This window comes from Oncorhynchus mykiss, chromosome 5 (assembly GCF_013265735.2).
Source record: "Oncorhynchus mykiss isolate Arlee chromosome 5, USDA_OmykA_1.1, whole genome shotgun sequence".
NCBI lineage: Eukaryota > Metazoa > Chordata > Actinopteri > Salmoniformes > Salmonidae > Oncorhynchus > Oncorhynchus mykiss.
Window position 1 is genome coordinate 46,468,012 of NC_048569.1, and position 25,545 is coordinate 46,493,556.

The window sequence follows — 25,545 nt, forward strand, 5'->3', positions numbered from 1 at the left end:
AACGCCACAAAACTCTTATGGAGGACAGTCGCACCATTTATTTCCATGCAGAAATGTCCACAGTTATCCAATGACAATGTACCCGCTAAATATTTTGAGAAATCTATGATAGGAAAAATAAATAAATATAACTTCCAAAATGTTTTATATGGGCTTCGACAAATCATTTAGAAGTTGCACTTCAATCATGTAAAATGCTATTTTGTCCCAAATAGTTGCTGGAAATGGAAGAGAACCAATGTAATTACATTTGGACACTGACCTGCCTCTTGAATAGGCAACACACATCTGAAGAACATACTACATTAGGTCTGAGGGAAAGTCCTAAAAGTCTGGTAGACAGAATAAAACAAGTGCTGTTCCAAATCTAAGGAATTAAAATGGATATAATTTCAGAATTATATTCAATGTCAATTGAAAAGTATTACCGTCACTCTACCCTGCAATCCTAGCAATTTACAACATATGTATTACTGGCCTTGAAAAGGTTTTTAAAAAACTAAAAATGTCCAAATTCACATTTAAACTTTGTGAGAAGGCAACCCCCAAAATGCTGTTAGCTTAAAAAAATAGAAAACCATCACAAATACATTTCCACCTACATTTCTTGAGCAAACTGAGTCAACTATAAAGTTTATCTAGCATCGCTTAAAACACACTCAGATATGCAAAGTAAAAATGCAGCTCAACCAACCACCTTCTACCAAAAACCTTCTAGAATGTTCTAAAGCAATCCAGAACACAAAGTTATCTGGAATATGTGTCTGCTTCATCACATCACACTGGTACTGGCTTTCAATCTGTCTTTCATTTGATAGGTCTACTTCACTCAGCCTGTGTAGGCATTAAGGGATTGGCAGTATTTGCGCTAGGCAACGGCACTCTCCCAGGGGGGTTAGGAGTAACAACCAACGCAGCCAAAGACTTGTTAGCCATCTCTGGCAGGCCTGTGATGGTGGTAGGGCCTCTAGCCAAATTTAAAACGGCACAATCAGGACTCACTAGTAGCTTGGTGGTGGGGCTGGTTGTTTGTACTGCTGATGCAGGTGCCTGTAAAGGCTGCAAAGGGGGCTTGCCCAGGCCCAGTATTTGCTGCTGCTGAGGATTGGATAAAACAGTGGGCATGCGGATAGTCTCTGCCGACATTACCGTCCTGATAGGTTGTGCTGGTGTCATGATTATAGTGCAGTTGGATGGAGACACAGTTGCCACAGGAGACGCCTGTTTGCTACTGAAAGCACTCCCGATGGATGGTATGGTTGCCACGGGTAGAGTCTGCATCCTGGAGACAGTGCTCCCTATTGGGGGAACAGCTACCGCCGGCAGCACCTGTGTCCTGGACCTGGAGACCACTCCCATAGGTTGCATGAATGACATTAGCTGCTGTGCTTTGAGTGGTGTGTTGACACCAAGTGCTGTGTGCAAAGGGAGCTGTTTTGATGGGCTCTGTGCAACTCCTGCCATTTGAGCTGCGCTGGGACTTCCTGGCAGGGAAGAGAGTGAGAAGCCGCCCATCCCTTCAGGTTGAGTTAAATGTGGAGCTGCAACCACATGAGTGTGTATGGTGGCCGGAGCAGGGAGCCAGTGTGAAACTTGTGGAGAACTGTTGGTGGTGGTGCTGGTGGGCGATAGTGAGGCTCGAACAGCCACCATCTGGCGAGGGACAGTGAAAGAAACAGGGATAGAGGGTCCAACTTTCACAGTGGATGGTGCTGCCAGGGTTGGGGATCTAAGTGCTGCTTGTTGAGGCTGGTGTGTCCCAGGTGGTCTGGCCATTCTGGGGCTTTGTGCAGGTAGGGCTAGCCCAGGTAACATTGGCCCTTGTGGTACACCGGTGGCTGGGATCGCTCCCCTGGGACTAGGAGCTGCCACAGGCACGGCAGGGCTGGAGATTATGAGGACATGCTGGCCAGGCCCAAGGCCTTGAGGAGGAACAACAAAACGGGTGTTGTTGAGGAGAATCTGCGTGCCGCCTGCAAGAGTAGCAGTGGTGTTGATGACAATCTTTTGTTGCAAAGTGGTGATGGTGCTGGAGACAGGATTGGTATTACCAGCTGGCTGTACTGGAGAGGACTGCTGAGTGGATATAGGGGCAGTTGGAGACTGTGGAGTGTTTAGCATCTGAGCAGGTGTGGCGACACCGACAGAGTTCTGAGACTGAGAAACCTGCGCCGGTGATGTGAGGAGGGATGTTTTGACAGGGCTTAGCGGTGTAGTGACTGACACTGGTGTGTTGCTGGAGATCAAACCTCTGATTATAGAAGGCCCTGGCTGCCCAGCTACCTTGATTAGATTGGGGATCACAGAGGATGAAGGGATGACTTGTAGTTGAGATCCAGTCAGCAGTGTGGAGGACGGCAAATGTGCAGTGCTAGTGACAATATGAGACGATGGGGTTGCAAGAAGGCCCGACTTTGAGGCGGATACAAATGTTTTTTTTAAAGTAGATTGTGCGAGTGCACTAACTGGCCTGCAAAGGTTTGCCTGCTGTGGTAGCCTTATCTGAGAACCTGGAAGCAGATTGATGCTCTGGACCTTATTCAAAGCTCTGAAGTTAGCGCTACCAATAGCTTGACCGAGGTTGAGTCCGATCTTCATTGCTTCAGTGGGTATCGATTGTGTGGTGGGTCCAGACACGGATGATGCCGGTTTTGGATTACCTGTAGATGGTGATTGGCTGATAAACATGAAACTTTGACCTGGAAGAGCAGAGGGAGCCGTGGTGGAAGTGACTTTGGTTGCAGCCACAGACGTGATGTTTGAGGAGGGAGAGACCAGGATGAACTTTGTGAATGGGGGGGACCTACCCTTTTCATCTAGACCTACCCTTTTCAGAACAGGTTTGTTGACACACTGGACCAGAGACGTCTGGGTGGCACCTGCTGGTTTACCAGGTACAGTGACAATGCTTTTAAGTAGCTGTGTGTTAACAGCAAGTGTAGAAGAAACAGTGCAGCCCTGGTTTACAGCAACGTTAACATCAGAACCCGCGGTCTGACTTGTGGCCATTGGAATGACAGCAGTGATCGGAGACTGGCGTGTAGTTGTTGAACTTGTGACAGTTGAAGACCGTAACAGTGAAGGTCCTGATCGCGACTGGGCTACAGGTGAGCTGGTGACCACAGGGACTGTAGTGGCAGCAGGTGGAAAAGTCTTGGACACGAGGAAGGCTTTGAACTGTGGAGAGATGGTGATGACAGGGCTGGCAGGTATCGAACCAGGTCTACTCTGGTCAGATGACTGCACCTTGACAACGCCAGTGTTGCCCCCCCTAGTGGTGACTAGAATGGACTGCGAGTCCCTGATGCACACAGTCTTCAGCTCTTGTTTACGGTCCGGAGGTTTGCTTGGATCAGTAGATGCCGCACTGACGGGGTTGGATCTATTTGGTATAACATTTTGGGTAGTGCTACTTGCTTTGCAACCAGGGAGTTGGACAATCTTGTAACCTGGAGTTAGAGATGTCTGCAACCTAGGAGAGATGGTAGTTGAGGGAGTTAGGATCCGGTTGTCATGATGTTGAGGCATGGTGAACCCAGAGCTTTGTGACAGTGGAGTGGAATCTTTAAAGGCTGGGACCTGGAGAGTCCTTAGTTGCTGGGGCAGACTTTTATCCTCCGACTTTTGAATGAGCATGTTCGATGGCAGGATGACCACTCGTTGCATTATCTTATTCCCTGTTTTCTGGTCCAGGATTGGCTGTACTTCGATTTTCACAGGGCTCCCATCTTTCCTGACCAGACCCATGCCCTCAGGTATCTTGTATACAACCTGTATGGGGCTCTTTGGTATGGGCGTGGTATGGACCGTCTGTGAGTTTTTAGATGTTGGTGTTGTTGGTCGTGGTAGGTATCGAGAGCTTTGTGGTAAAGACGGTTGAAGTTTGGTAGCTTGCATGGAAGAAGCACAGTCCTTGCTTTGTGCCTGACCAACATGGCGGATAACACCTGTACCAGGCTGATGATGAATTAAGGTCACTTTATTCCCTACACTCTTAGCCAGCAGGGTATGTAGTTGAACAGGCTTGTAGGCCCTTTGGAAACCAGCCATAGGTGTTACAACTGGGCTTGTCTCTCCAGCCCGCTGTGCTGCTGGATTTGTTTCCCTGGGTCGGTTTTCCATTTCTGATCCTTCAGGAGAAGTTGTCATCTCGTTACTGCCAATCCTGCCTCTCTTAATGGGACTTGGGTCCTCGTCTATACCGCTGTGCAGGCGCTTCAAGCCCCGAGTGGAAGGTCTATGCTCATTCAAGGTCAACATCTCTTGTCTGGTTACCACGGTGAAGCTGCCTCTCAATGCCTCTGCTCTAAGCTGCACTGAGTCCTCTGCAAAAAACAACAACAACAAAAGTACAACGTATTAATTCTAAAATGCCCTGACAATTTTTATTATGTGGTTTCAATGCATATTTAACATTTAACTAGATAAATGATTAAGAACACATTCTCTACTACAATAACGACCTAACCAAGAGGGTGCAGGTTAAACACACTACCTCCTTAGTATATGCTGCTCCTGTGATTTATTATTCAGTTGTAGCAACAAATAAAGCACAATTTACCTCCTGTCCACAGAATTCTCTGAAATGTCTGGTCCTGCTGTTGCAGTTCCTCCTCTTCAGTCAGCCTAGTGTCGTCACCTGTGCTTCTGTCCACATCCTCTGCCACCCACTCCTCTCTGACAAAGTTGTCACAGTCGGGGTGCTTTTTGAAGTCATCATAATCCTTTTTTAAACGTAGCCTGTGGGGACAGATGACATAACAGGCATCGGGGAGACAGTTATGTGTTTTTGCCGGACACAGCTTTTAGGTTAATATAACTGCCTTCAGGCAAGTGCCTTACCTGTTCCTATGGAAAGCCTTGACCAGTTTGGGTTCCCATGGGGAGAGCTCGTTGAGCAGCCTTATGAGAGTGATGTGCAGGTCTTTCACGGCTTCTCTCCTGAAATACCACCTTTCCTGTAAAACCATTAAAACACATGACGTCAAGAATAAACAAACCCCATGCTTGAAAGCATTAACCACTGTAGTTCGTATTCCCCCTCTTATTATCGATGCCGTATACTCCCATAGTAGACAAGCTATAGAAATGTGTTCCCTCCATCGTTCATTTTTTATTATTATTATTTTTTTACATTGTATCGATGTAATCCACCCATACCGTGTGTAAAAGTTGTTTCTGTATATAATGCTTTTTTGACACGGTATAGTCAAACCAAAATACAATTATTTTTTTTTTTTATTACTTTACTAACAGATCTCTTTTTGGTGCTCTCCAGCTCATCCAGCTCATCCTCTGTCCTGCTGATGAGTTCCCTCAGCTCCTCTAGACTGGTGCACACCAACTGGATTAAGAGCGTAGAGAGGCAGATGGGGAAGGGAAGGAGAAAGACAAATCAGCATGCATGGATTCAAATAGCATATTCATTCCTATTCCGTATTTTGCATTGAAACAATACAACAACAAACACTTGTGAAAAACTGTGGGGCTTACCCTAAATCCGTGTTCAACTGGGAGTTGAGGTTTCTTCTTTGAAGACAGCTTTTTTCCTGCTGAGAAAGAATATTATTTTACTGAGTAATTAAGACATCAATCAGCCAAAGCATTTGAATTCATTTTAAACAAACAGTCGGGTTTTTACATCATTTGGCCAAACAACTGCAAAAGCTTGATGTAGGAAGGCAGGAGTAATGTGCAAAGCAGAAAGTTATTTTACCCACCCATTTTGCGTTTTTTTCTCTTGTCCTTTTTCTTGATGTTGGTAGCAGCTCTCTGGAGGGTGGATTTAGCTGCCTTGGCCTTGCAGAGTCGGGTCCTGTCTGGTCTGCGCTGTCCACCTGCTGCACGTACCTCCCTCTTTTTTTTCCTTTTCTTTTTCTTGGCCCGAATCCTGTCCATGTTATCCTCTGTCAAGTTCATCTTGCGGGTGTGGCCAGCCCCAGAAGCTGAGGTTGTTGATGCCTTGTTCTTGGCACAACGGCAGCGATGATTGTCCTCTGACTTTGCCCCCATTCTGGAGACACATCTTGGACATGGCCTCAGCCCCTCAGTGAGTTTGTCCCCGTCGACTTTAACATCAGTCTGTCTCATTGGTACAGCCACACTAGGCCTACCTGTTATCTCACCAGGGAGAGCAGGGAACTTGCCCGTATAGCTGTGTTCCCCCACACTGAGACGCGTCTCACATGACTCTGAGGATGACCCAGAGGAGGATGAGTCCGACCCCTCTTCCTGTTTCACCTGGAGTCTATCAGGCCTATATTCCACTTCCTGTGGCTTTTTCTTCACACACCCTCTGCCCACAAAGTCCTTGATATGTGAGGAGGGAGTAGAAGAGCCAGTGTGTCTGTTCTGTTTAGGCTTATAGTCCTCCTTATCACCATCCTCTACAGAAACAGAAGAGTCCTCATCCTCCTCCATTCCCCACGTGTGAAACTGCCCACCCCTGCTTGTGCCCCCATTCTCCCCTTTAATCCTACCACTCATTCTGTCAGAACCAGGCTTCTCCTCATAGTCCTCTGTCTCCATGGAAACCAGATGCTCAGAGTCCTTCTGCTCGTCCGAGTCCTCTGATATTCCCTCATCAGGCTCCACCCGCCTGACCCAGACAGCTGGAAAGGGGAAGTCCGGGGGCATGCTGGCACTCTGGCAGTAGATACGCAGGTCCGCCCCGCAGAAATGCGGGAAGTGGATATAGGCGTTCTCATTCCCGTCATAGCCCAGGATGGACTCGCGGCACTCGTGGATGGGCTGGCCCAGCACAGCGTCCTGCACATCCTTCTGGGTCTCATACACATTGTCACACAGGCCTTTGAGCAGCCACACACGCTGAATGAAGGGTAAGAGATGGAAGGGGTTCTCCTCCAGGGGACTAACCTCCCCGGTCGTCCTGAAGAACTGATGGGAGAGGCCGAGCTGCTCAGCCATCCAGCCCTGATCCTCCGCTGTACCCATAGCATAGTACCAGCCCTGCACCCTCTGACGCAGCTCGGACTCCCAGCGGCGGTATGTGAGGGCTGGGCGGCGGTGGAGCATCCCTCTCCTCTGGGGCTGGCAGAGAAGTGAACTCATGATCTTGGAGAGGAAGACGCTGCAGCGAGGCATGAGAAGACACCGCTCCAGCTCAAAGAACACTATCTCTGGGAGGTTGAGAGCTGCCTGGGCCAGGCAGAGGAAGTGGCCGATGGCAGGGAGTTCCCACAAGGTTTTCACGGGATTCTGGGCCACCTGGGAGAGAAGACTGCGCTCCCACTCCTCTACTTCCTTGGCTGAGTTTTCCTCCGCCTCCTTCTTCTCCAGCTCCCGCTGCCTAAAATCAGAAATTAAGGATGAGTTGATGAAGCAGATATGGGTCATTCCATTTGATTTCAATCACTTTCTGACTGCACCACTTTTGATTTGAACAAAACATTCTGTACAATAGTTTGACAACCCTGTTCGTAAGCTTTGAAATGATATCAAACTCAACCTTGTATTTTTTCCAGTGAAGACAGATGTTTCATAGTAGGATATGCAAAATGGGCCAACTTTGAGCACCTGTATCTCCTAAATGTTTTGGCATTCAGGTCCAAAAAGCTACTTTCTTTTTATTTATTTTTAATTTTACCCCTTTTTCTCCCCAATTTCATGGTATCCATTTGTTTAGTAGCTACTATCTTGTCTCATCGCTACAACTCCCGTACGGGTTCGGGAGAGACGAAGGTTGAAAGTCATGCATCCTCCGATACACAACCCAACCAAGTCGCACAGCTTCTTAACACAGCGCGCATCCAACCCGGAAGCCTGCCGCACCAATGTGTCGGAGGAAACACCGTGCACCTGGCAACCTTGGCTAGCGCGCACTGCGCCCGGCCCGCCACAGGAGTCGCTGGTGCACGATGAGACAAGGATATCCCTACCGGCCAAACCCTCCCTAACTCAGACAACGCTAGGCCAATTGTGCGTTGCCCCAAGGACCTCCCGGTCGCGGCCGGTTACGACACAGCCTGGGCGCGATAAAAAGCTACTTTCTGACCACTTCTACCATTTAAGTTGACATTTGATAGTGGGTGGACCGGCAGCCATCTTTGTGGTACTAATTGGACTTTAAAAATGTTAATTCAATTAAAATGTAAATTATGTACCAGCTAAATTGCAGTGGTCTGAAGGGATATGCCCATTATATTTCTATGGTTGAAATGACACCCACCCTGCATTCACCAGTATGCAGTCTCAAAATAGGGTCTAAATTACAACATGTGAAAATTAAAGTTGACTTTTCAAGAAATTATCAAATAATCTGGCATCCGTGTTTGTAAGCTTTTAAATGACACCAAACTCAACCGTTTATATTTCCCAGTGATGAAGACATGGATGTCTCAATGTTAGGATATGCCAAATGGATCCACTTTGAGCACCTCAATCTCCTGAATGTTTTGGCATTCAGGTCCAAAAATGTACACTTCTACCATGGGCTAATATGTATGGAAGGAGTGTGGTCAAAGTTTTTGAAATCAAATGGAACTACTAAAAACTGAGTCTAACAATCACAGCCGCATCTTTGATATAGTCATACACGGAATTAGAATGAAATATAATAAAACTTGTTTTTGTAATCCTGTATGTATAGTGTCATTGGATTAAGTAGTCTATGGAATTTGTTTGTTTTTATTTTGACCGTGGAGGGAATCGGGACATAGAAAACCCAACATCTGCCTGGCCAGGCCTTAGCCTCGGGCACTGGAGCATTACATTTCATCCATATCTAACCTCTTCTCTTCCTTGGCTTTCTGCTGCTCCTCCAGCCTGAGTGCCTGGATCATGATGGACTCATTTCCCCCCACTGTTATAGTTGCCAGGCTGCGAGGCACGGACCTCCGTCTGGTTGAGGTGCCCACAGGCCCCCTCTCATCCTCTGTCCCGAAACGACCCTTGGAGGTCACCGCCAGAGTGGTCTTCTCTCGCAGCGTCCTGGTTGGGCAGGTTGATACAAACAGGTCATGGATCAAACAAACACTACTGATGTCAAAGGTTAAAATATGTAATAAAATAACTGTTGTTTTTTTGTTACTACTATAGCAGCAAATCAATATCATTGAATGTGTGTTAAGTGTGAATGAATGTAGCCTATGTACAATATTTAGGCTTTGTAATGAATGTACACCATTTTCCAAAAGTTTGGGGTCACTTTCAAATGTCCTTTTTTTTTTAAAAGAAAAGCACATTTTTTGTCCATTAAAATAACATCAAATTGATCAGAAATGCAGTGTAGACATTGTTAATGTTGTCAATGACTATTCTAGCTGGAAACTTTTTATGGAATATCTACAGTTGAAGTCAGAAGTATACATACACCTTAACCAAATACATTTAAACTCAATTTTTCACAATTCCTGACGTTTAATCCTAGAAAAGATTCCCTGATTTAGGTCAGTTAGGATCACCACTTTATTTTAAGAATGTGAAATGTCAAGAATAATAGTAGAGGGAATGATTTATTTAAGCTTTGACTTATTTCATCACATTCCCAGTGGGAATGACCCTGTAATCAAACCCACAAATGCTGATGCTCCAGATACTCAACTAGTCTAAAGAAGGCCAGTTTTATTGATTATTTAATCAGAACAACAGTTTTCAGCTGTGCTAACATAATTGATAAAGAGTTTTCTAATGATCAATTAGCCTTTTAAAACGATAAACTTTGATTAGCTAACGTTGTGTTAGCTAATCAAAGTTTATCGTTTTAAAAGGCTAATTGATCATTAGAAACAGGAGTGGTTGCTGATAATGGGCCTCTGTACGCCTATGTAGATTTTCCATAAGAAATCTGCCGTTTCCAGCTACAATAGCGTAGCCTAGTGGTTAGAGTGTTGGACTAGTAACTGAAATGTTGCAAGTTCAAATCCCCGAGCTGACAAGGTACAAATCTGTCAGTCACTGTTCCTAGGCCATCATTGAAAATAAGAATTTGTTCTTAACTGACTTGCCTAGTTAAATAAAGGTAAAATAAAAATTAAATGTCTACACTGTATTTCTGATCAATTTGATGTTATTTTAATGGACAAAAAAAAAGTGTTTCTTAAAAAGGGCATTTCTAAGTGACCCCAAACTTTTGAACGGTAGTGTATGTATGCAAGGCTAGCACTTTCTTACCTTGACAGCAGTGTCAATTTCTGCTCAAGCATAATCTCCAATTTCTGCGCCTGTTTAGAAATCCAGTGGTCGACACCATGGTGCCTGTAGCAGTTCTCTAACATCAGCCTGAAGTCTGCCACAAACTCTGTGATGGTTTCATACTCCCGGCTAACAAACTTCTCCTCCATCCTTCTGAAACACATGGACTGCTTAAGTTGACCCTCGGCCCTGTCAGTGTGGTCCTTGAAGCCGATGGGGTGCAAGAATGGAGTCGTAATGCCTTTGTGCTTTTCCAGGAGAAACCCGTGAAATATCCTATAGGCCTGCTGTAACTCATAGCTAAGGTCTTCTTCAACTCTAACTGTGGTAGGTATGTAGACCTCAGGTAATGACAGGTCGTTTGAGATTTCAGGCACCCCATGTCTTAGTGCAAAATCATTGGTAGAACTACCGTGGGAAAGAACATTTACATTCTCCAGGGAGGTTCCGTTGCTGAGTCCTTCGGTGACTAGCCTGCTGCATTGAGTGCTGTGCCACTTTGAGTCTGATGATACAAGGTGAACTTTCTGCTGCTGAGACCCTGAACACAGTTCACTCCGACAGTCTTGGTTGAGAGAAAAAAAATGACTGTGGTGGCTGTCCCTTTTGTCTGACATGTCGTTTTGTGGAACCTTGGATGGGTTGCAGGTATCAGTTTGCACTTTCATGTTGCTGGCAGCCCTGTATTTCAATAGGGCGTAGCTAGCTAACCAACTGACTAAAACTGTCCCACTTTTATTGGGTAACCTTGCTAGCTAGCTGACCGCAGCAGTAGCATAACGTTAGTACGCTTTGTTGCCATCTTTGAAAAGCAGCTCGCACAATTGGTAGTGGATATTATCTCCTGGCAATTACATTAGGGTCACATACATAACTTGGCGAGCTAGTCCTTCCTTGTTTGACTCTTAAAAACATTCACCGGCAAGTGCAATAGAGTTGACAATACAGTATCAGTGGTAACTAACTTCAAGTCAGCTAACGTAGCTGCCAGTAAGCTAGCGACCAGCTGGATACTGTAGCTAGCCAACATGCCTTGGCTAGTGCTAGCTAGCTACTAGTTGGTTAACGGGACATTCTGAGAAATGTTGTGTTGGCGTTAATTTGATAACTAAATGAACGAATAATGTTAGTTATGTGGGGTTTATTTAGTTAACCGATCCACCACAAACTATCTAGCAAACGATTAACAGTAGCCAAGTTCACTGGCTAACCGGTAAGGCTGACAGCAAGCAAGCAGTTAACATAATAGCTAAACAAAGTGGTGTATTTCAACATTTGCTAACGTTAGCTAGCTATTGGTCTTTTCTTAGTTTGGTACGTTATGATGGGACCGGTAGTCTACAGAATGGAGAAATATATCTTAACTTACAAGGCCATTACAGTAGCTACCCCAACAATCTGCGACTTCAGTTCGCCTCCAATACAAGCTACTACAGTAGTAGCCAAATTGTTAGCTAGCCGTCGTTGGCTGTCTCCTCTATCCGAGCTCATTGTTTCCAATCAAAGGCCTGCGTCTGTACTGTCCGCAGCAGCGTTAGTAGGGAAAATACTGTGATTTACAGGAAAGTTAGGCAACACAGCAATGAATCATTGCTATGATGAGCCAACGAAACAAGCTTAGTAAGAAAGATAAGAGCGATTCGGCAAGATAAAGCTTGCTATGTAGCTGGTAGCTAGCCCACATTAGTGGGTTAGCTAACGATTCATGTAAATGAACTTGAACATTTCTCAAACAAATTTAAACTAGCTAATGACAAAGTAGCTTAATAATTGTAGCGATTTTGCTATCTCAGTCAACTAAACGGTCTCCAAAGTTAAGTAGCTAGCGGTTCGGTTACACTATAGTCGAGAGGCTATGCTATCAAAATATTCCCCGAACGTTGTTTCTTCGCAACCTCTTCAGTGCGGTGCACCCTGACGTAGTCGCGTGTCACATTATATTTGGGTTAAAAAAAAAAAAAAATATTTGGGTTTCATAACGTAGATATTACTTTTATTTGCATCGGGCAATATAAAGCCAATGTTAATCGAATTGTTCAGAACGACAGATTGCTACCTTATCAGCTCGGGGATTCGATCCAGCAATCTTCCGGTTACTGGCCCAACGCTCTAACCACTCGGCTACCTGCCTCCCCTTGACTGGAGAGTAATATGGTAGATAATGCTCACTACACTTCTCACCTATCCTGTTAAAATTGTTTTCTGAGTTTGTTTTTTTAAATCAGAGGAAAAGCATGTCAGTTTTTCCATGTGCAATTCACGTGAGGCTGATGGCAAATTGACCAATAATTTAGAATGTTCAGTGGGGTCAGTCAAGCTTCATCAGTTCATAGCGGTTGACATATGCACCCTGGAGCCTCATTTAACAAAAGTGTGTGCACAAAAAAATACAGACTTTGCGTGCGCCAGTTTTCCTGCAAAGCTTGGTATTTATCAAATCAAACCAAAGCTTTATTTATACAGCACATTTCAGACATGGAATGGAACAATGTGCTTTACAGGAAAAAAACGATGAAAATAAAAGCTTAAATATGTACTACACAACAAACATATGATTAAAAAAGAACTGAACAACTAAAAAACTATCTAAGGAAAAGCAAAAAAATATGTGTTTTGAGATCTCTTTTAAATATGTCCACAGTTTCAACCACCCTCAGGTTCTCTGGCAGGCTATTCCAGAGGCTGGGGGAATACTAACTAAAGGCTGCCTCTCCACAATCACATTCCTAATGTGTGATTTGAAATTTTGTTCATAATCCAAAATAACACCTAGGTTTTTTACCTGGTGTTTTATCTTTATTGTCCGTCAATTAAAATGTGCGGCAAGATTCTCTCTGTTGCTTTGGCTCCAACAATAAGTACCTTGTTCTCGTCTTGATTTAGCTGGAGGAAGTTGGGAGCCATCCAGGTATTTAAATCAAGAATACAGTCAAATTTATTTGTGGAGCTAAAATCCTCTCGTGAAACAGAAATGTACAGTTGTGTATCGCTTACGTAGCAGTGAAAATCAATGGTGTGTTTTCTGATAACGCTGTCAAGGGGTAACATATATAAACCGAACAGTACCAGACCCAAAATCGAACCTTGTGGAACTCCACATATGATATGTATTTTCTCTGAGTTATGTTCACCAAGGGTGACAAACTCTCAACTGGTTAAATAGGTCCTAAACCAATTTAGAACTGAACAGGAGAGACCAACCCACCTCTACAGTCTGTCCTGAAGGACATCATGGTCAACAGTGTTGAATGCAGCATTTAAATCTAAGATTACAAGGACAGAGAGCAGGTTGGCATCTGTGTTGGCTCAAATACTTTTGCACTTTAACTAAGGCTCTGTGCTGTGGTGTGCATGAAAACCAGATTGGAGTTTTTCCAGAAATAAAGCTGTCATTTAGCTGTTTGAACACCAAGTTCTCCAGAATTTTGCTTAAGAATGCAAGGTTGGAGATTGGCCGAAAATTGCTAAAAAACGGAATAATCTAGATTACTTTTCTTCAGAAGGGGTTTCACCATAGCAGTTTTAGTACAGTGGGAAAATGCCTGTGGCGTGATTAACAATAGCTTGCACTTCTTCAGATATGCAATTAAAAACTGTTTTGAAAAATGTGGTGAGGAAAGTATCGAGAAGGCACGCAGAAGGCTTCAATTGTGATATCACTTTCCTGAGCATGTCTGTGTCAACCAGGGAAAATAAATCCATAGTGCCTTTGCATGGAAGACTACGGCACATACCATCAACTTTCTCATCAGGTCTTGGTTGACTGATACCCAGCCTAATGTTTGTTTTCTTATCTCTGAAATATGCCGCAAACTCATCACATTTATATGTGGCGTGAAGTTAACATAGGTTTGCGGGGGTAGGATTTATCAGGCCTCAATGGTCGAGAAGAGCACTCTCGAATTATTCTGATTAATCGCGATCAAATTAGAAACTGGGGTGATCCAATTAGCATTTCTAACTGCCTTGTTATATATGCCAAGTTGCTATCTCAGAATATCATAATGGACCAGCAACTTTGACTTCCTCCACTTATCACCGCTGAACTGACTGGAAAGTATGGATATTTCCACGCAAATCTCAGACCATGCGTATGCACAGCTTTTATTGGTTGATCAATTGTATTGCAAGCAAAGATTGGTGCACGGGAATTATAATAATGGTAGGCTGATAAAAACGTAGGTCTAATGATAAAATAGCAGAATGTCGCCTAACATATTTATTTTACTTTTATTATTTAGGCCTAAATCATAATCATATTTCAGGGCATGTCTCTCCTTTTCTAATATGACTGGTTTATTCCCGCTACACGACGAATATTAGACTACCGTTTATCCATCGCCCATTCAAAAGCCATAGCCAACCATGCTCGAATGTAAATAGACCGGTCGCCTAAGACAGATGGGTACACGTTTTTAAAATATTTTTTTAAAGAAGGTGCTATCTAGAACCTAAAACGGGTTTTCGACTGTCCCCATAGGATAACCATTTAAATAGCCCTTTTTGGTTCCATGTAGAACGCTTTTGGGTTCCAGGTAGAACACTTTCAACACAGGGTTCTACATGGAACCAATTATGTGTATAAACCCTAGATGACTGACAGGGGGCGCTGTAATTGAAGCCACCGCGCAGCCTTCATAATACTCCTCAATTATAAAATAAATAAATAATTGGATGCTGTAGAAATGAATGTATTAATGTCTACATTCATTTTTGACACGTTGGTTATATGACAGACACCTTAATTCATACTTTTAAATTATGTGAGATAAAGATAAAAATTAAAAACATGTTAAAACATTTTCCTTTTTTTTAGAGAGTACTAATGGTGCTGTCCCCACTACAACACAAAATACTTAAATAAATGTAATTGTATACTTTAAACATGTAATTGGATGACTGCTGCTACTAGGGAGTGCCAATATGGCCGACTGGTGCCTTCAAAGCCAATACATACAGAAGCATCAGCAATCCAGGATTTATGTACGTCATTGCATGGAACCCAAAAGGGTTCTATCTGAAACCAAAACGGGTTTTCCTATGGGGACAGCCAAATAACCCTTTTGGAACAGGATATAGAAACACAATCATGTTTAAAAAAATAATATTTCACCTTTATTTAACCAGGTAGGCTAGTTGAGAACAAGTTTTCATTTGCAACTGCGACCTGTCCAAGATAAAGCATAGCAATTCGACTCATACAACACAGTTACACATGGAATAAACAAAACACACAGTCAATAATACAGTAGAACAAAAGAAAACAAAAAGTCTATATACAGTGAGTGCAAATTAGGTAAATTAAGTTAAGGAAATAAATAGGCCATGGTGGCGAAGTAATTACAATATAGCAATTAAACACTGGAATGGTAGATCGGCAGAAGATGAATGTGCATGTAGAGATACTGGGGTGCAAAGGAGCAAAATAAATAAATAAATACCAGTATGGGGATGAGGTAGGTAGATGGGCTGTTTACAGATAGGCTAAGTACATGTGCAGTGATCTGTAAACTGCTATGACAGCTGGTGCTTAAAGCTAGTGAGGGAGATGTGAGTCTCCAGCTTCAGAGATTTTTGCAATTCGTTCCAGTCATGGGCAGCAGAGAACTGGAAGGAAAGACGACCAAAGGAGGAATTGGCTTTGGGGGTGACCAGTGAGAAATACCTGCTGGAGCGCGTGCTACGAGTGGGTGCTGCTATGGTGACCAGTGAGCTGAGATAAGGCAGGGCTTTACCTAGCAGAGACTTGTAGATAACCTGTAGCCAGTGGGTTTGGCGACGAGTATGAAGCGATGGCCAACCAACGAGAGCGTACAGGTTGCAATGGTGGGTAGTGTATGGGGCTTTGGTGACAAAACGGATGGCACTGTGATAGACTGCATCCAGTTTGTTGAGTAGAGTGTTGGAGGCTATTTTATAGATGACATCACCGAAGTCGAGGATCGGTAGGATGGTCAGTTTTACGAGGGTATGTTTGGCAGCATGAGTGAAGGATGCTTTGTTGCGATATAGGAAGCCGATTCTAGATTTCATTTTGGATTGGAGATGCTTAATGTGAGTCTGGAAGGAGAGTTTACAGTCTAACCAGACACCCAGGTATTTGTAGTTGTCTACGTATTCTAAGTCAGAGCCGTCCAGAGTAGTGATGCTGGACGGGCGAGCAGGTGCGGGCAGCGATCGATTGAAAAGCATTCATTTAGTTTTACTTGCGTTTAAGAGCAGTTGGAGGCCACGGAAGGAGAGTTGTATGGCATTGAAGCTCGTCTGGAGGTTAGTTAACACAGTGTCCAAGGAGGGGCCAGAAGTATACAGAATGGTGTCATCTGCATAGAGGTGGATCAGAGAATCACCAGCAGCAAGAGCAACATCATTGATGTATACAGAAAAGAGAGTCGGCCCGAGAATTGAACCCTGTGGCACACCCATAGAGACTGTCAGAGGTCCAGAAACAGGCCTTCCGATTTGACACACTGAACTCTATCAGAGAAGTAGTTGGTAAACCAGGCGAGGCAATCATTTGAGAAACCAAGGCTGTCGAGTCTGCCAATAAGAATGTTGTGACTGACAGAGTCGAAAGTACAGCAGTCTAATTTAACTGGTGAACCGACAGGTGATCTTTTACGTTGAAGTAAGCTACTGTAAGTACTGTAGGCTAATTGCATTTTTTTGTAGCCTGCCCTAGACAATGTTTCAGAATTCTCAGGCAGTCCATCATATTTAGGCTGGGGGAAAAGTCAGTGCAATATTGTTCAATTAAAAAAATTCTGCTGACAGGTCCACAACCATTTGCCAGAAATGGACACAGTCCTTTGCCAGATATGCAGCAGAAATTACTGAAAAAATATGAAAACATTCTGCCAACACTGTGGTAGCTTATTTTTTTTACATTTATTTATTTCACCTTTATTTAACCAGGTAAGCAGGTTGAGAACAACTTCTCATTTACAACTGCAACCTGGCCAAGATAAAGCAAAGCAGTGCGACACAAACAACAACACAGAGTTACACATGGAATAAACAAGCATACAGTCAATAACACAATAGAAAAAAAAGAAAGTCTATATACAGTGTGTTCAAATGGCGTGAGGAGGTAAGGCAATAAATAGGCGATAGCAGCGAAGTAGTTACAATTTAGCAAATTATCACTGGAGTGATAGATGAGCAGATGATGATGTGCAAGTAGAAATACTGGTGTGCAAAAGAGCAGAAAAGTAAATAAAAACAATATGGGGATGAGGTAGGTAGATTGGGTGGGCTATTTACAGATGGTCTATGTACAGCTGCAGCGATCGGTTAGCTGCTCAGATAGCTGATGTTTAAAGTTAGTGAAGGAAGTATAAGTCTCCAGCTTCAGCGATTTTTGCAATTCGTTCCAGTCATTGGCAGCAGATAACTGGAAGGAAAGGCGGCCAAATGACGGGTTGGCTTTGGGGATGGCCAGTGAAATATACCTGCTAGAGCGAGTGCTACGGGTGGGTGTTGTTATCATGACCAGTGAGCTGAGATAAGGCGGAGCTTTACCTAGCATCAACTTATAGATGACCTGGAGCCAGTGGGTCTGGCGACGAATATGTAGCGAGGGCCGACTAGAGCATATAGGTCACAGTGGTGGGTGTTATAAGGGGCTTTGGTAACAAAACGGATGGCACTGTGATAGACTGCATCCAATTTGCTGAGTAGAGTATTGGAAGTTATTTTGTAAATGACATCGCCGAAGTCGAGGATCGGTAGGATAGTCAGTTTTATGAGGGTATGTTTGGCGGCGTGAGTGAAGGAGGCTTTGTTGCGAAATAGGAAGCCGATTCTAGATTTAATTTTGGATTGGAGATGTTTAATATGAGTCTGGAAGGAGAGTTTACAGTCTAGCCAGACACCTAGGTATTTGTAGTATGTAAAATATTTGACAGTGGGTAGGCTCGCCGGCGCTGCCAGGGTTTTGGGCCCTACCAGATATCACATTGGGCCCTACCACCACAGGCCACCACAACCCTGCGCAAATGCTGTAACCACACACCTCCAGAACCCAATCAACTCATTCAAAGCTTTAAATAACTCTACCTGTGCAGGCTTGCAACTCTCTTGTAGTCCAATATTTACTGTCGGTGAGCTGTGAAAATATAACACTGTGCAGACATGCATGCAACTTTCTGCATACAGTGGAATTCACTATTTGATGCAAGACTGATACCCTCTATAAGAAATGTGCTAAAGGCCATCGTTTACAGTCTAAATATAATTTTAATGGTCAAATTCTTGAATGGAAAATTCTCTTAACATTAATGAACAACTTAAAATAAATATAACTTAAATATACATTAACCTCAATGAAAATAAAATGACATAATCATCTATAGAATTATGTAACAAACAAAATAATAAAATCAGCAGCAGATTTCTGAACTAAGTATACATACCAACTGGAAAATAAGCAGCTGTGAAAGTGGAAATGGAAAACAAAGTGGAAATGAAAATGCCTGATGGTGACGCTAGAGGAAAGGTCAAGAGGTCACCAAATCAATAGGTTTCTTCCACTTGGGGTCTTGATTGTGCACAACAAATTGTATGGAAATCCAGCCATTACTTTGAGACATATCTTGTTCTCAGTCTGTTCTCAGTCTTGTTCTCAGCGTGTGGGCATCATGTGTGTAGTGATCCAATATCCATAGCCATGCCATTTAACAGTTATCACTGGCCCTTGCTCAGCCTTACTCACCAAGAGCCCAGCGCCGAGCCTTCTTGCTAGCAAAGTCACTGATCAAGTCTTTGAAGTCCAGCTTTCTAGCAAACTGACTTTCAATGGACAGCGTGGCAAGACTGCAAAGCCTGTTCTGGGACATAGTGGACCAGCAACAGTCACAGGCAGTGTGCAAAAATATACGTAAAGCAATGCACACTTCTACAAAAATGCTTTGCAGCTGCATCTTATAAAGTGCATTCAGGAGACCAAGAGGGGACAAGTTAGGGGGGAAAGTGGCAGCATATACAGTGTTCAGATGTCTTACTTCATTATGAAACTCAGGTGTAAGACCTCTGGAATACATCGTGATCAGTGGTTGGCACACAGAAGGGACTTTATCCTCACAAATCTGCCCAACTTTCAGAACAGCAGAAAATTATTCTAAAAGTTTTTGCAGTGGTGTGGAACCTAGTGTCCAAGTCACTTATGTTGTTCATAGCTGTAAAAAAAACACTGTGTTCCGGAAACACCATTGCTGCACTGTCCTGGCGTCTGGGTTCCTTGCTAAATTGAGGTGCAACATCCATTTGCGCAGTAATCAGTGTTGCCTCAGACAGGCCAGACTCCCATTCATCTCTAAGAGCCTGCATCTCTTCCTTTAAGGCTCTGATATTGGCTACATCTGTGTCAAGTGAGATTTTTCCTGACTGGAGAATCACATTCCTGTCCCCAATGCATTGCAGTACCTGCAATTATGTCAACTGACATGTCATTCACACAATGCTGCTCACCTCCTTCTTCAGTTGGGAGTAGGGCTGGTTCAGGGGTATGGGGATGGGGAGACAGGGCTGGTTCAGGGGTATGGGGATGTGGAGACAGGGCTGGTTCAGGGGTATGGGGATGGGGAGACAGGGCTGGTTCAGGGGTACGGGGATGGGGAGACAGGGCTGCTGAGCCGGAAGCTGCATCTGTTGGGCCTGGCACCAGGCAGGGACAACTGATTTAGTATAAATAACTTGCTAAAAGTTTGCCTTCATTGATTAAATGTCGGCTGAAAGAGGAGCGAAATGTAAACACTCAGAATTTCCTGTGAAGATATTAAGTAACTAATGTTAGGGGAGCAAAAGTAGCCTATTTCACCATGGACTAAGCTAACAGGTTAATTTTCACCACTCACGGACTACACCCACCTTTCTTTGTGAAAAATTGGGTGACATACTGTCGCCCTTTCTTTTCTCTCTCCTTTTTTTTCTGGAAGCCAGATTTTTCTATAGGAAACTGAGACATGCTGCTCCAACGGCACTCCTCACTCACAATTCACTGCTAGCAAGCACTGTTCGCGCCTGGTTTGGGGGCAGGACCAGACCGACCATTTCATGTAAATAGCGGTGGGGGGGGGACAAAGAAACCTTTAGTTTTATTAGTCCACTGTAAATAAAATATTTTACTAATGATGATAGGTTAATAATTTAATATTGAAAAAAAATGCACCTAATGTTCTAATCATTTTTTAGGGCCCCTGTCAGTCACAGGCCCTTAGAATCAGCCTAATTTCTCCCCCCAAACGGCACCTCAGGGTAGGCTACAGTAGGCTAGTGCTGTGCAATAGGAGCTCGACATCATTGTCCGTATTTAATCTCAGAGCCTGTCAAGAGCCCCTGACTGCAGTGTGCAATTCGAGGCCAACCAAAATGTGTCCATCTGGAGGTTTGACAGTCAGACACTGAATACAAAGCACACACGTTTGCGCAAGGCACACGTTGAAGGCACACAAATGCATTTCATTTTTGAAGATTGTAAGAAATATTATATAAAGTGGTACCAGCAGATGTGTTGTAACACTTTTTGCTCCATGCTATATTTGAGACAAGCTACTGATATTGATGCAGTGAACAACATACTTGTTATGTATGTCATGTTAAAATGGTGTTGGTAAATGTTATAACTTTGTGATTATATTATTTGAGTATATATACACACACACACACTTGCTACCTATCCTGATTTATAATGCTATTTACTTTCCTCATGAGAATGGAGACAGACTATACCATGTAGACATACTGACAAGCTAAATGTGCTTTGTACATTAAGTTAGACCAACTCCAGTAAAGAGATCAGAGACTCTACGTCATCTTTACTAAACAAAATAACACAATTGAAACAATTAACACAGCAGACAAAAACAAGGTTTGACCAGTCCTCAAAAATGGCTTCAACCCTGTTCCTCAAGAGGCAAAGACAGTCATTTTCTTGTTGTCAACTGCCTCCACATAGAACATCTCATCATCTCTCTGTAACATGAAGGGTTCCTTGGGGATAATATTTTCTTCTTCGTCCAGGCCATCATACAACCGTAGTTCTTTAAGGGTTGTAATGCGGTCTTCCCCGTCCATCCCAATTATACTAGGGAGGGAAACAGTGCCTTTAAGTGTTTGGAGTTCGCGCCACTTTGCTGCCTCTAGGGTGTCCCTTAGAAGAACATCTGCTTCCTTGAAGAAAAAGAAAGAATAAATATTAAGAGTAGTGCCTCATTGGGTCATCAAGTCAAATCATACCCCACTTTCACAATACCACCTTGCAAACAAAAGCCACTATTATTAAAAGGGTTTTCAGTGATATCTAGAACTACTCAAATCATCACAACTATTATATCTTGCCATGCATCATGCCTTCAGCATTACATACAGTAGACTACATACCCAGTTCACAGCTCCCAGTTCTCCGTGCATTTTGCTTTCAATATCATCTAGAAAGAAAACATATTGTGCTCATCAAGATATGTAAGGGAACCTCTAGGTATGCGTGTACAAGAATGCACCTTACTTTAGCTAATAGCCTATACAGTACCTGATCCTGCAGAGCTGGATGCTAATGTGACATGATGTGACTTCTTGGAGGGGACGGGGGACATCTTCTACATCATCCTGAAATATATTGGAGAGGGGGATTTAAGTCTTTAAACATTGGTTTAAGACTATACCACTCATCATATGACACCTCCTACCTGTAGTGTTTTGGTTTCCGTTCTTTCAACCTCTCTTCTTCAGACCTTTGTGAGTAAATGACATACAGTACATTCAATATGAAAATATATTCAGGTGAGTCTGGCTACAGTGAAACAAGTGATTTTAAGAATGCAAATGAAAGGTTTTTATAATGTTCAAGACTTACGGCATGGGAAAGTTCTGCAGGAGAACTGGGCACCACCATCGCCTAATTTGCTGCATGTTTTTATTTGAAAAAGAAAATCACATAATCGGATAGGGATCCCCAAAAAACATATCCACTAGTAATGAGAATTTCATAATGTTTACATACCTCAGTGAAATCACACTGTGCTCCATTGCAATGTACAGAGCATACTGTAAGTTAAGAAATAGTAGGTTGTTAAGTATGATAGTTATGATAACAACAATAATGATCATAGTAAATAATAATATTCCCCCAAGATGTCGCAGCATGTCACATCAGTATCCAGCTCTGCAGGGGTTTGATGTATGAATTGTGTATTTAGTCTAAAAACTGTAGCAAATATGTCCCAAAAAGTGTCAAGAATAATAAACAAGAAAGCATATGAGCAGTAGCAGTAGTGTGCTTTGTATGCTGCAAGAACATAAATAATAACTTTTCTAATGTTATAACAGAAAATAGGACTAATATAATATACTGAATAGCCAGCATCTTACCATCACAACAAACACACAGTTGTTTGAGAAACCTTGCTTTGGTTGTAACGTCTGCTTCCAACTCACACCCTCAAACACGTAGAGCCCCTGCACGCAGTTCATTCTTCAGATCCCAATCACCTAAATTCTAATCACCTGTTCACACACCTGTATGTCATTATCACACACTATTTAGTTCAGTTCTTTTCACCCCATCACTGTGAGGTGTTGTTTGTTTTGTGACACGTCTTTCAGAGAGCTGGTTGTGTGTATGATAACAGGAAATCCCATAGGCTATCTACCTATTGCCTGATATCCCAGACTAAGGTACTAGCCTTTTCACTGCCTGTACTGTTGACCTTTTGGACCCCCTGTGTATGACCTACTGCCTGCCCCTGGACCCAGCTACCTGCCTCCTCCTGTGGTCCTTTGCAAAAAAAAACTCTGCTGCGCCCTGTGCTTGAAACCAGCTCGCTGTCTCCCCTTGTGTTCATTACATTGGTAGGCCCTGTGGTGTGAACAAGGTACAATTTTCAATAAAGGAATGACAATCAAATGGTACATTTCAGTGGAATAATTTAAAGGAATATATCATCTGAACATCATCCACACCAAAAGTCCTCCAAGGTCCAGGGGACAAGATCCGAGCAATGTTTCTGTAAACACAGTGTATGTGAAAGTAAAGGAAAAGTACAATTCAACAGCTTTTAATACTCCAGCATGCATAACAGTTTAACACATTTGGAACTGAACTAGCCCAAGTATTTTTCACAACATGTATGGGTGTTGCTGGACCAGAACATTTTTGACTGCAAACACACCATTTCGCTCATCAATGCACTCACATGCCAAAAAGCTTTCCTTGGACACTGTTTCAAAGCAATGTGAATGTGTCTTGAAGTTTCTTATTTAACTGAAAAAGTTACAATGACTTTTCTTGACTTGCCATGTATGTTGGGACCAGGTGATTTCATTGTAGATACTATGTGTAGGCTGTGTAGACTTGCTGTGTAACTAAGGGAATTTTTTATTTTACCTTTATTTAACTAGGCAAGTCAGTTAAGAACAAATTCTTATTTTCAATGACGGCCTAGGAACAGTGGGTTAACTGCCTGTTCAGGGGCAGAACGACAGAACGTTCTGTAAACCTAGGCTTACAGCTCAAGTAGGCAAATTTGTCCAAATAAGATTGCCTCTTTGTGACCAATTAGCGAGCTCATATGCAAATGAAGGCTAATTAACGCTATGCTAGCATCGGTGCAGTAGTTGGTCATATAAAAATGTACCACTGCACTGGTATAACATGAATATTACAAAGTACATTATGCATAATGAAAGTCTCACTTACTGCCATGGTTTATATTTGTATCCATGTAGGTTAGGTTCGATTAAGATTAGATTTCGTGGACGTTGATACCTTCTACGTTTACCTCAACTTGGGTGATCTTGAAGGAGAAGGGTTTGGGTTAAACGGGTTTGACTCCGCCCACGTTGAGCTCGGCCCCGCCGTTTGACTCCACCCACATACTTTTTGGATGTATATTGGATGTATATTGGCGTAAACTGGAACACGTTATCTTACATGTCGATCCAGAGCATATCAAACAGGCTTAATGGGTGAAATGTCTGGTGAGCATGCAGACTATGGAAGATCTGGAACATTTTCAGCTTCCAGAAATTGTGTAGAGATGGGGCCATTGATTATCATGCTGAAACATGAATGTACTGTATGTCACAATAATGGGCCTCAGGATCTTGTCACTATATCGATAAATTGCATTTGTGTTCGTTGTCCGTAGCTTATGCTTGCCCATACCATAACCACCATGGGGGACCATAGGGGACTCTGTTCCAAACTGCTCTCCAGCACAACGCCATACACGTGGCCTGAGTTTGTGAGGCCGGTTGGACGTACTGCCAAATTCTCCAAAACGATGTTGGAGGCGACTTATGGTAGAGAAATTAATATGAAATTATCTGGCAACAAGAATTCTCAGAGGATTTGTACCAGGCCCGAGATGGGCGTTACATTAGTTTGGTTCAGAAAAATCGTGTTCTCAATCAAATAAACGTGTGAACCCTTGAAACGCTTGAACCTTCACATGATTTCAACGCCAATCTCAAGTTTCACTGTATCACAATTCCGAATTCAGAAAATGATGTCATGGCTTTAGAAGCTTCTGATAGTCTAATTGACATCATTTGAGTCAATTGGAGGTGTACTTGTGAATGTATTTCAAGGCCTACCTTCAAACTCAGTGCCTCTTTGCTTGACATCATGGGAAAATCAAAAGACATCTGCCAAGACCTCCGAAACAAATTGTAGACCTCCACAAATCTGGTTCATCCTTGGGAGCAATTTCCAAATGCCTGAAGTTACCACGTTCATATGTACAAGCAATAGTACGCAAGTATAAACACCATGGGACCACGCGGCCGTCATACCGCTCAGGAAGGAGACATGTTCTGTTTCCTAGAGATGAATATACTCTGGTGCGAAAAGTGCAAATCAATCCCAGAACAACAGCAAAGGACCTTGTGAAGATGCTGGAGGAAACAGGTACAAAGGTATTTATATCCACAGTAAAACGGGTCCGATATCGACATAACCTGAAAGGCAGCTCAGCAAGGAAGAAGCCACTGCTCCAAAACCACCCAAAAAAAGCCAGACTACGGTTTGCAACTGCACATGGGGACAAAGACCGTACTTTTTGGAGAAATGTCCTCTGGTCTGATGAAACAAAAATAGAACTGTTTGGCCATAGTGACCGTTATGTTTGGAGGAAAAAGGGAGAGGCTTGCAAGCCGAAGACCACCATCCCAACCGTGAAGCAAGGGGGTGGCAGCATCATGTTGTGGGGGTGCTTTGCTGCAGGAGGGACTGGTGCACTTCACAAAAAATATATCATCATGAGGTAGGACAATTATGTGGATATATTGAAGCAACATCTCGAGACATCAGTCAGGAAGTTAAAGCTTGGTCGCAAATGGGTCTTCCAAATGGACAATGACCCCAAGCATACTTCCAAAGTTGTGGCAAAATGGCCT

The 25,545-nt window shown here is 43.2% G+C and overlaps 1 protein-coding gene and 1 long non-coding RNA gene across 6 annotated transcripts; both read right to left on the reverse strand.

The window, feature by feature from the left end:
- Positions 1 to 23: 23 nt before the first annotated feature.
- Positions 24 to 12,485, reverse strand: LOC110523959 (uncharacterized protein KIAA2026). Of its 3 annotated transcripts, none has more exons than XM_021603135.2 (8): positions 10,132 to 12,485; positions 8,749 to 8,949; positions 5,721 to 7,309; positions 5,494 to 5,549; positions 5,246 to 5,344; positions 4,843 to 4,958; positions 4,562 to 4,740; positions 24 to 4,325 (listed from the first exon to the last, which is right to left on the reverse strand). In XM_021603135.2, the coding sequence occupies exons 1-8, from the start codon at positions 10,818 to 10,820 to the stop codon at positions 826 to 828; spliced, it is 6,429 nt and encodes a 2,142-aa protein (XP_021458810.2). In that variant the 5' UTR covers positions 10,821 to 12,485; the 3' UTR covers positions 24 to 825. The 3 variants fall into 3 exon arrangements, with proteins under 3 accessions (XP_021458810.2, XP_021458811.2, XP_021458809.2); XM_021603136.2 differs by having other exon boundaries at positions 5,255 to 5,344; positions 5,494 to 5,552; positions 10,132 to 12,484; XM_021603134.2 differs by having other exon boundaries at positions 5,494 to 5,552; positions 10,132 to 12,484.
- A 7,918-nt stretch (positions 12,486 to 20,403) lies between these two features.
- On the reverse strand, positions 20,404 to 23,932 carry LOC110522868. Of its 3 annotated transcripts, XR_005051581.1 has the most exons (7): positions 22,519 to 22,606; positions 22,151 to 22,194; positions 22,004 to 22,053; positions 21,837 to 21,881; positions 21,680 to 21,756; positions 21,532 to 21,578; positions 20,404 to 21,321 (listed from the first exon to the last, which is right to left on the reverse strand). It is a non-coding gene; the product is annotated as an uncharacterized LOC110522868 (long non-coding RNA). The 3 variants fall into 3 exon arrangements; XR_002473382.2 differs by lacking the exons at positions 21,837 to 21,881; positions 22,519 to 22,606 and adding an exon at positions 23,846 to 23,932; XR_002473381.2 differs by lacking the exon at positions 21,837 to 21,881.
- Between the last annotated feature and the right edge of the window lie 1,613 nt (positions 23,933 to 25,545).

Bases quoted from the DNA above. Each gene is read 5' to 3' on its own strand.
- LOC110523959 (XM_021603134.2), bottom strand. From the start codon at position 10,820: ATGAAAGTGCAAACTGATACCTGCAACCCATCCAAGGTTCCACAAAAC. The intron at 8,950-10,131 runs GTAAGAAAGTGC...CTGCCCAACCAG, and splicing joins AAATTGACACTGCTGTCAAG to GACGCTGCGAGAGAAGACCA. The intron at 5,345-5,493 runs GTAAGCCCCACA...CTCTTAATCCAG, and splicing joins CAGTTGAACACGGATTTAGG to TTGGTGTGCACCAGTCTAGA.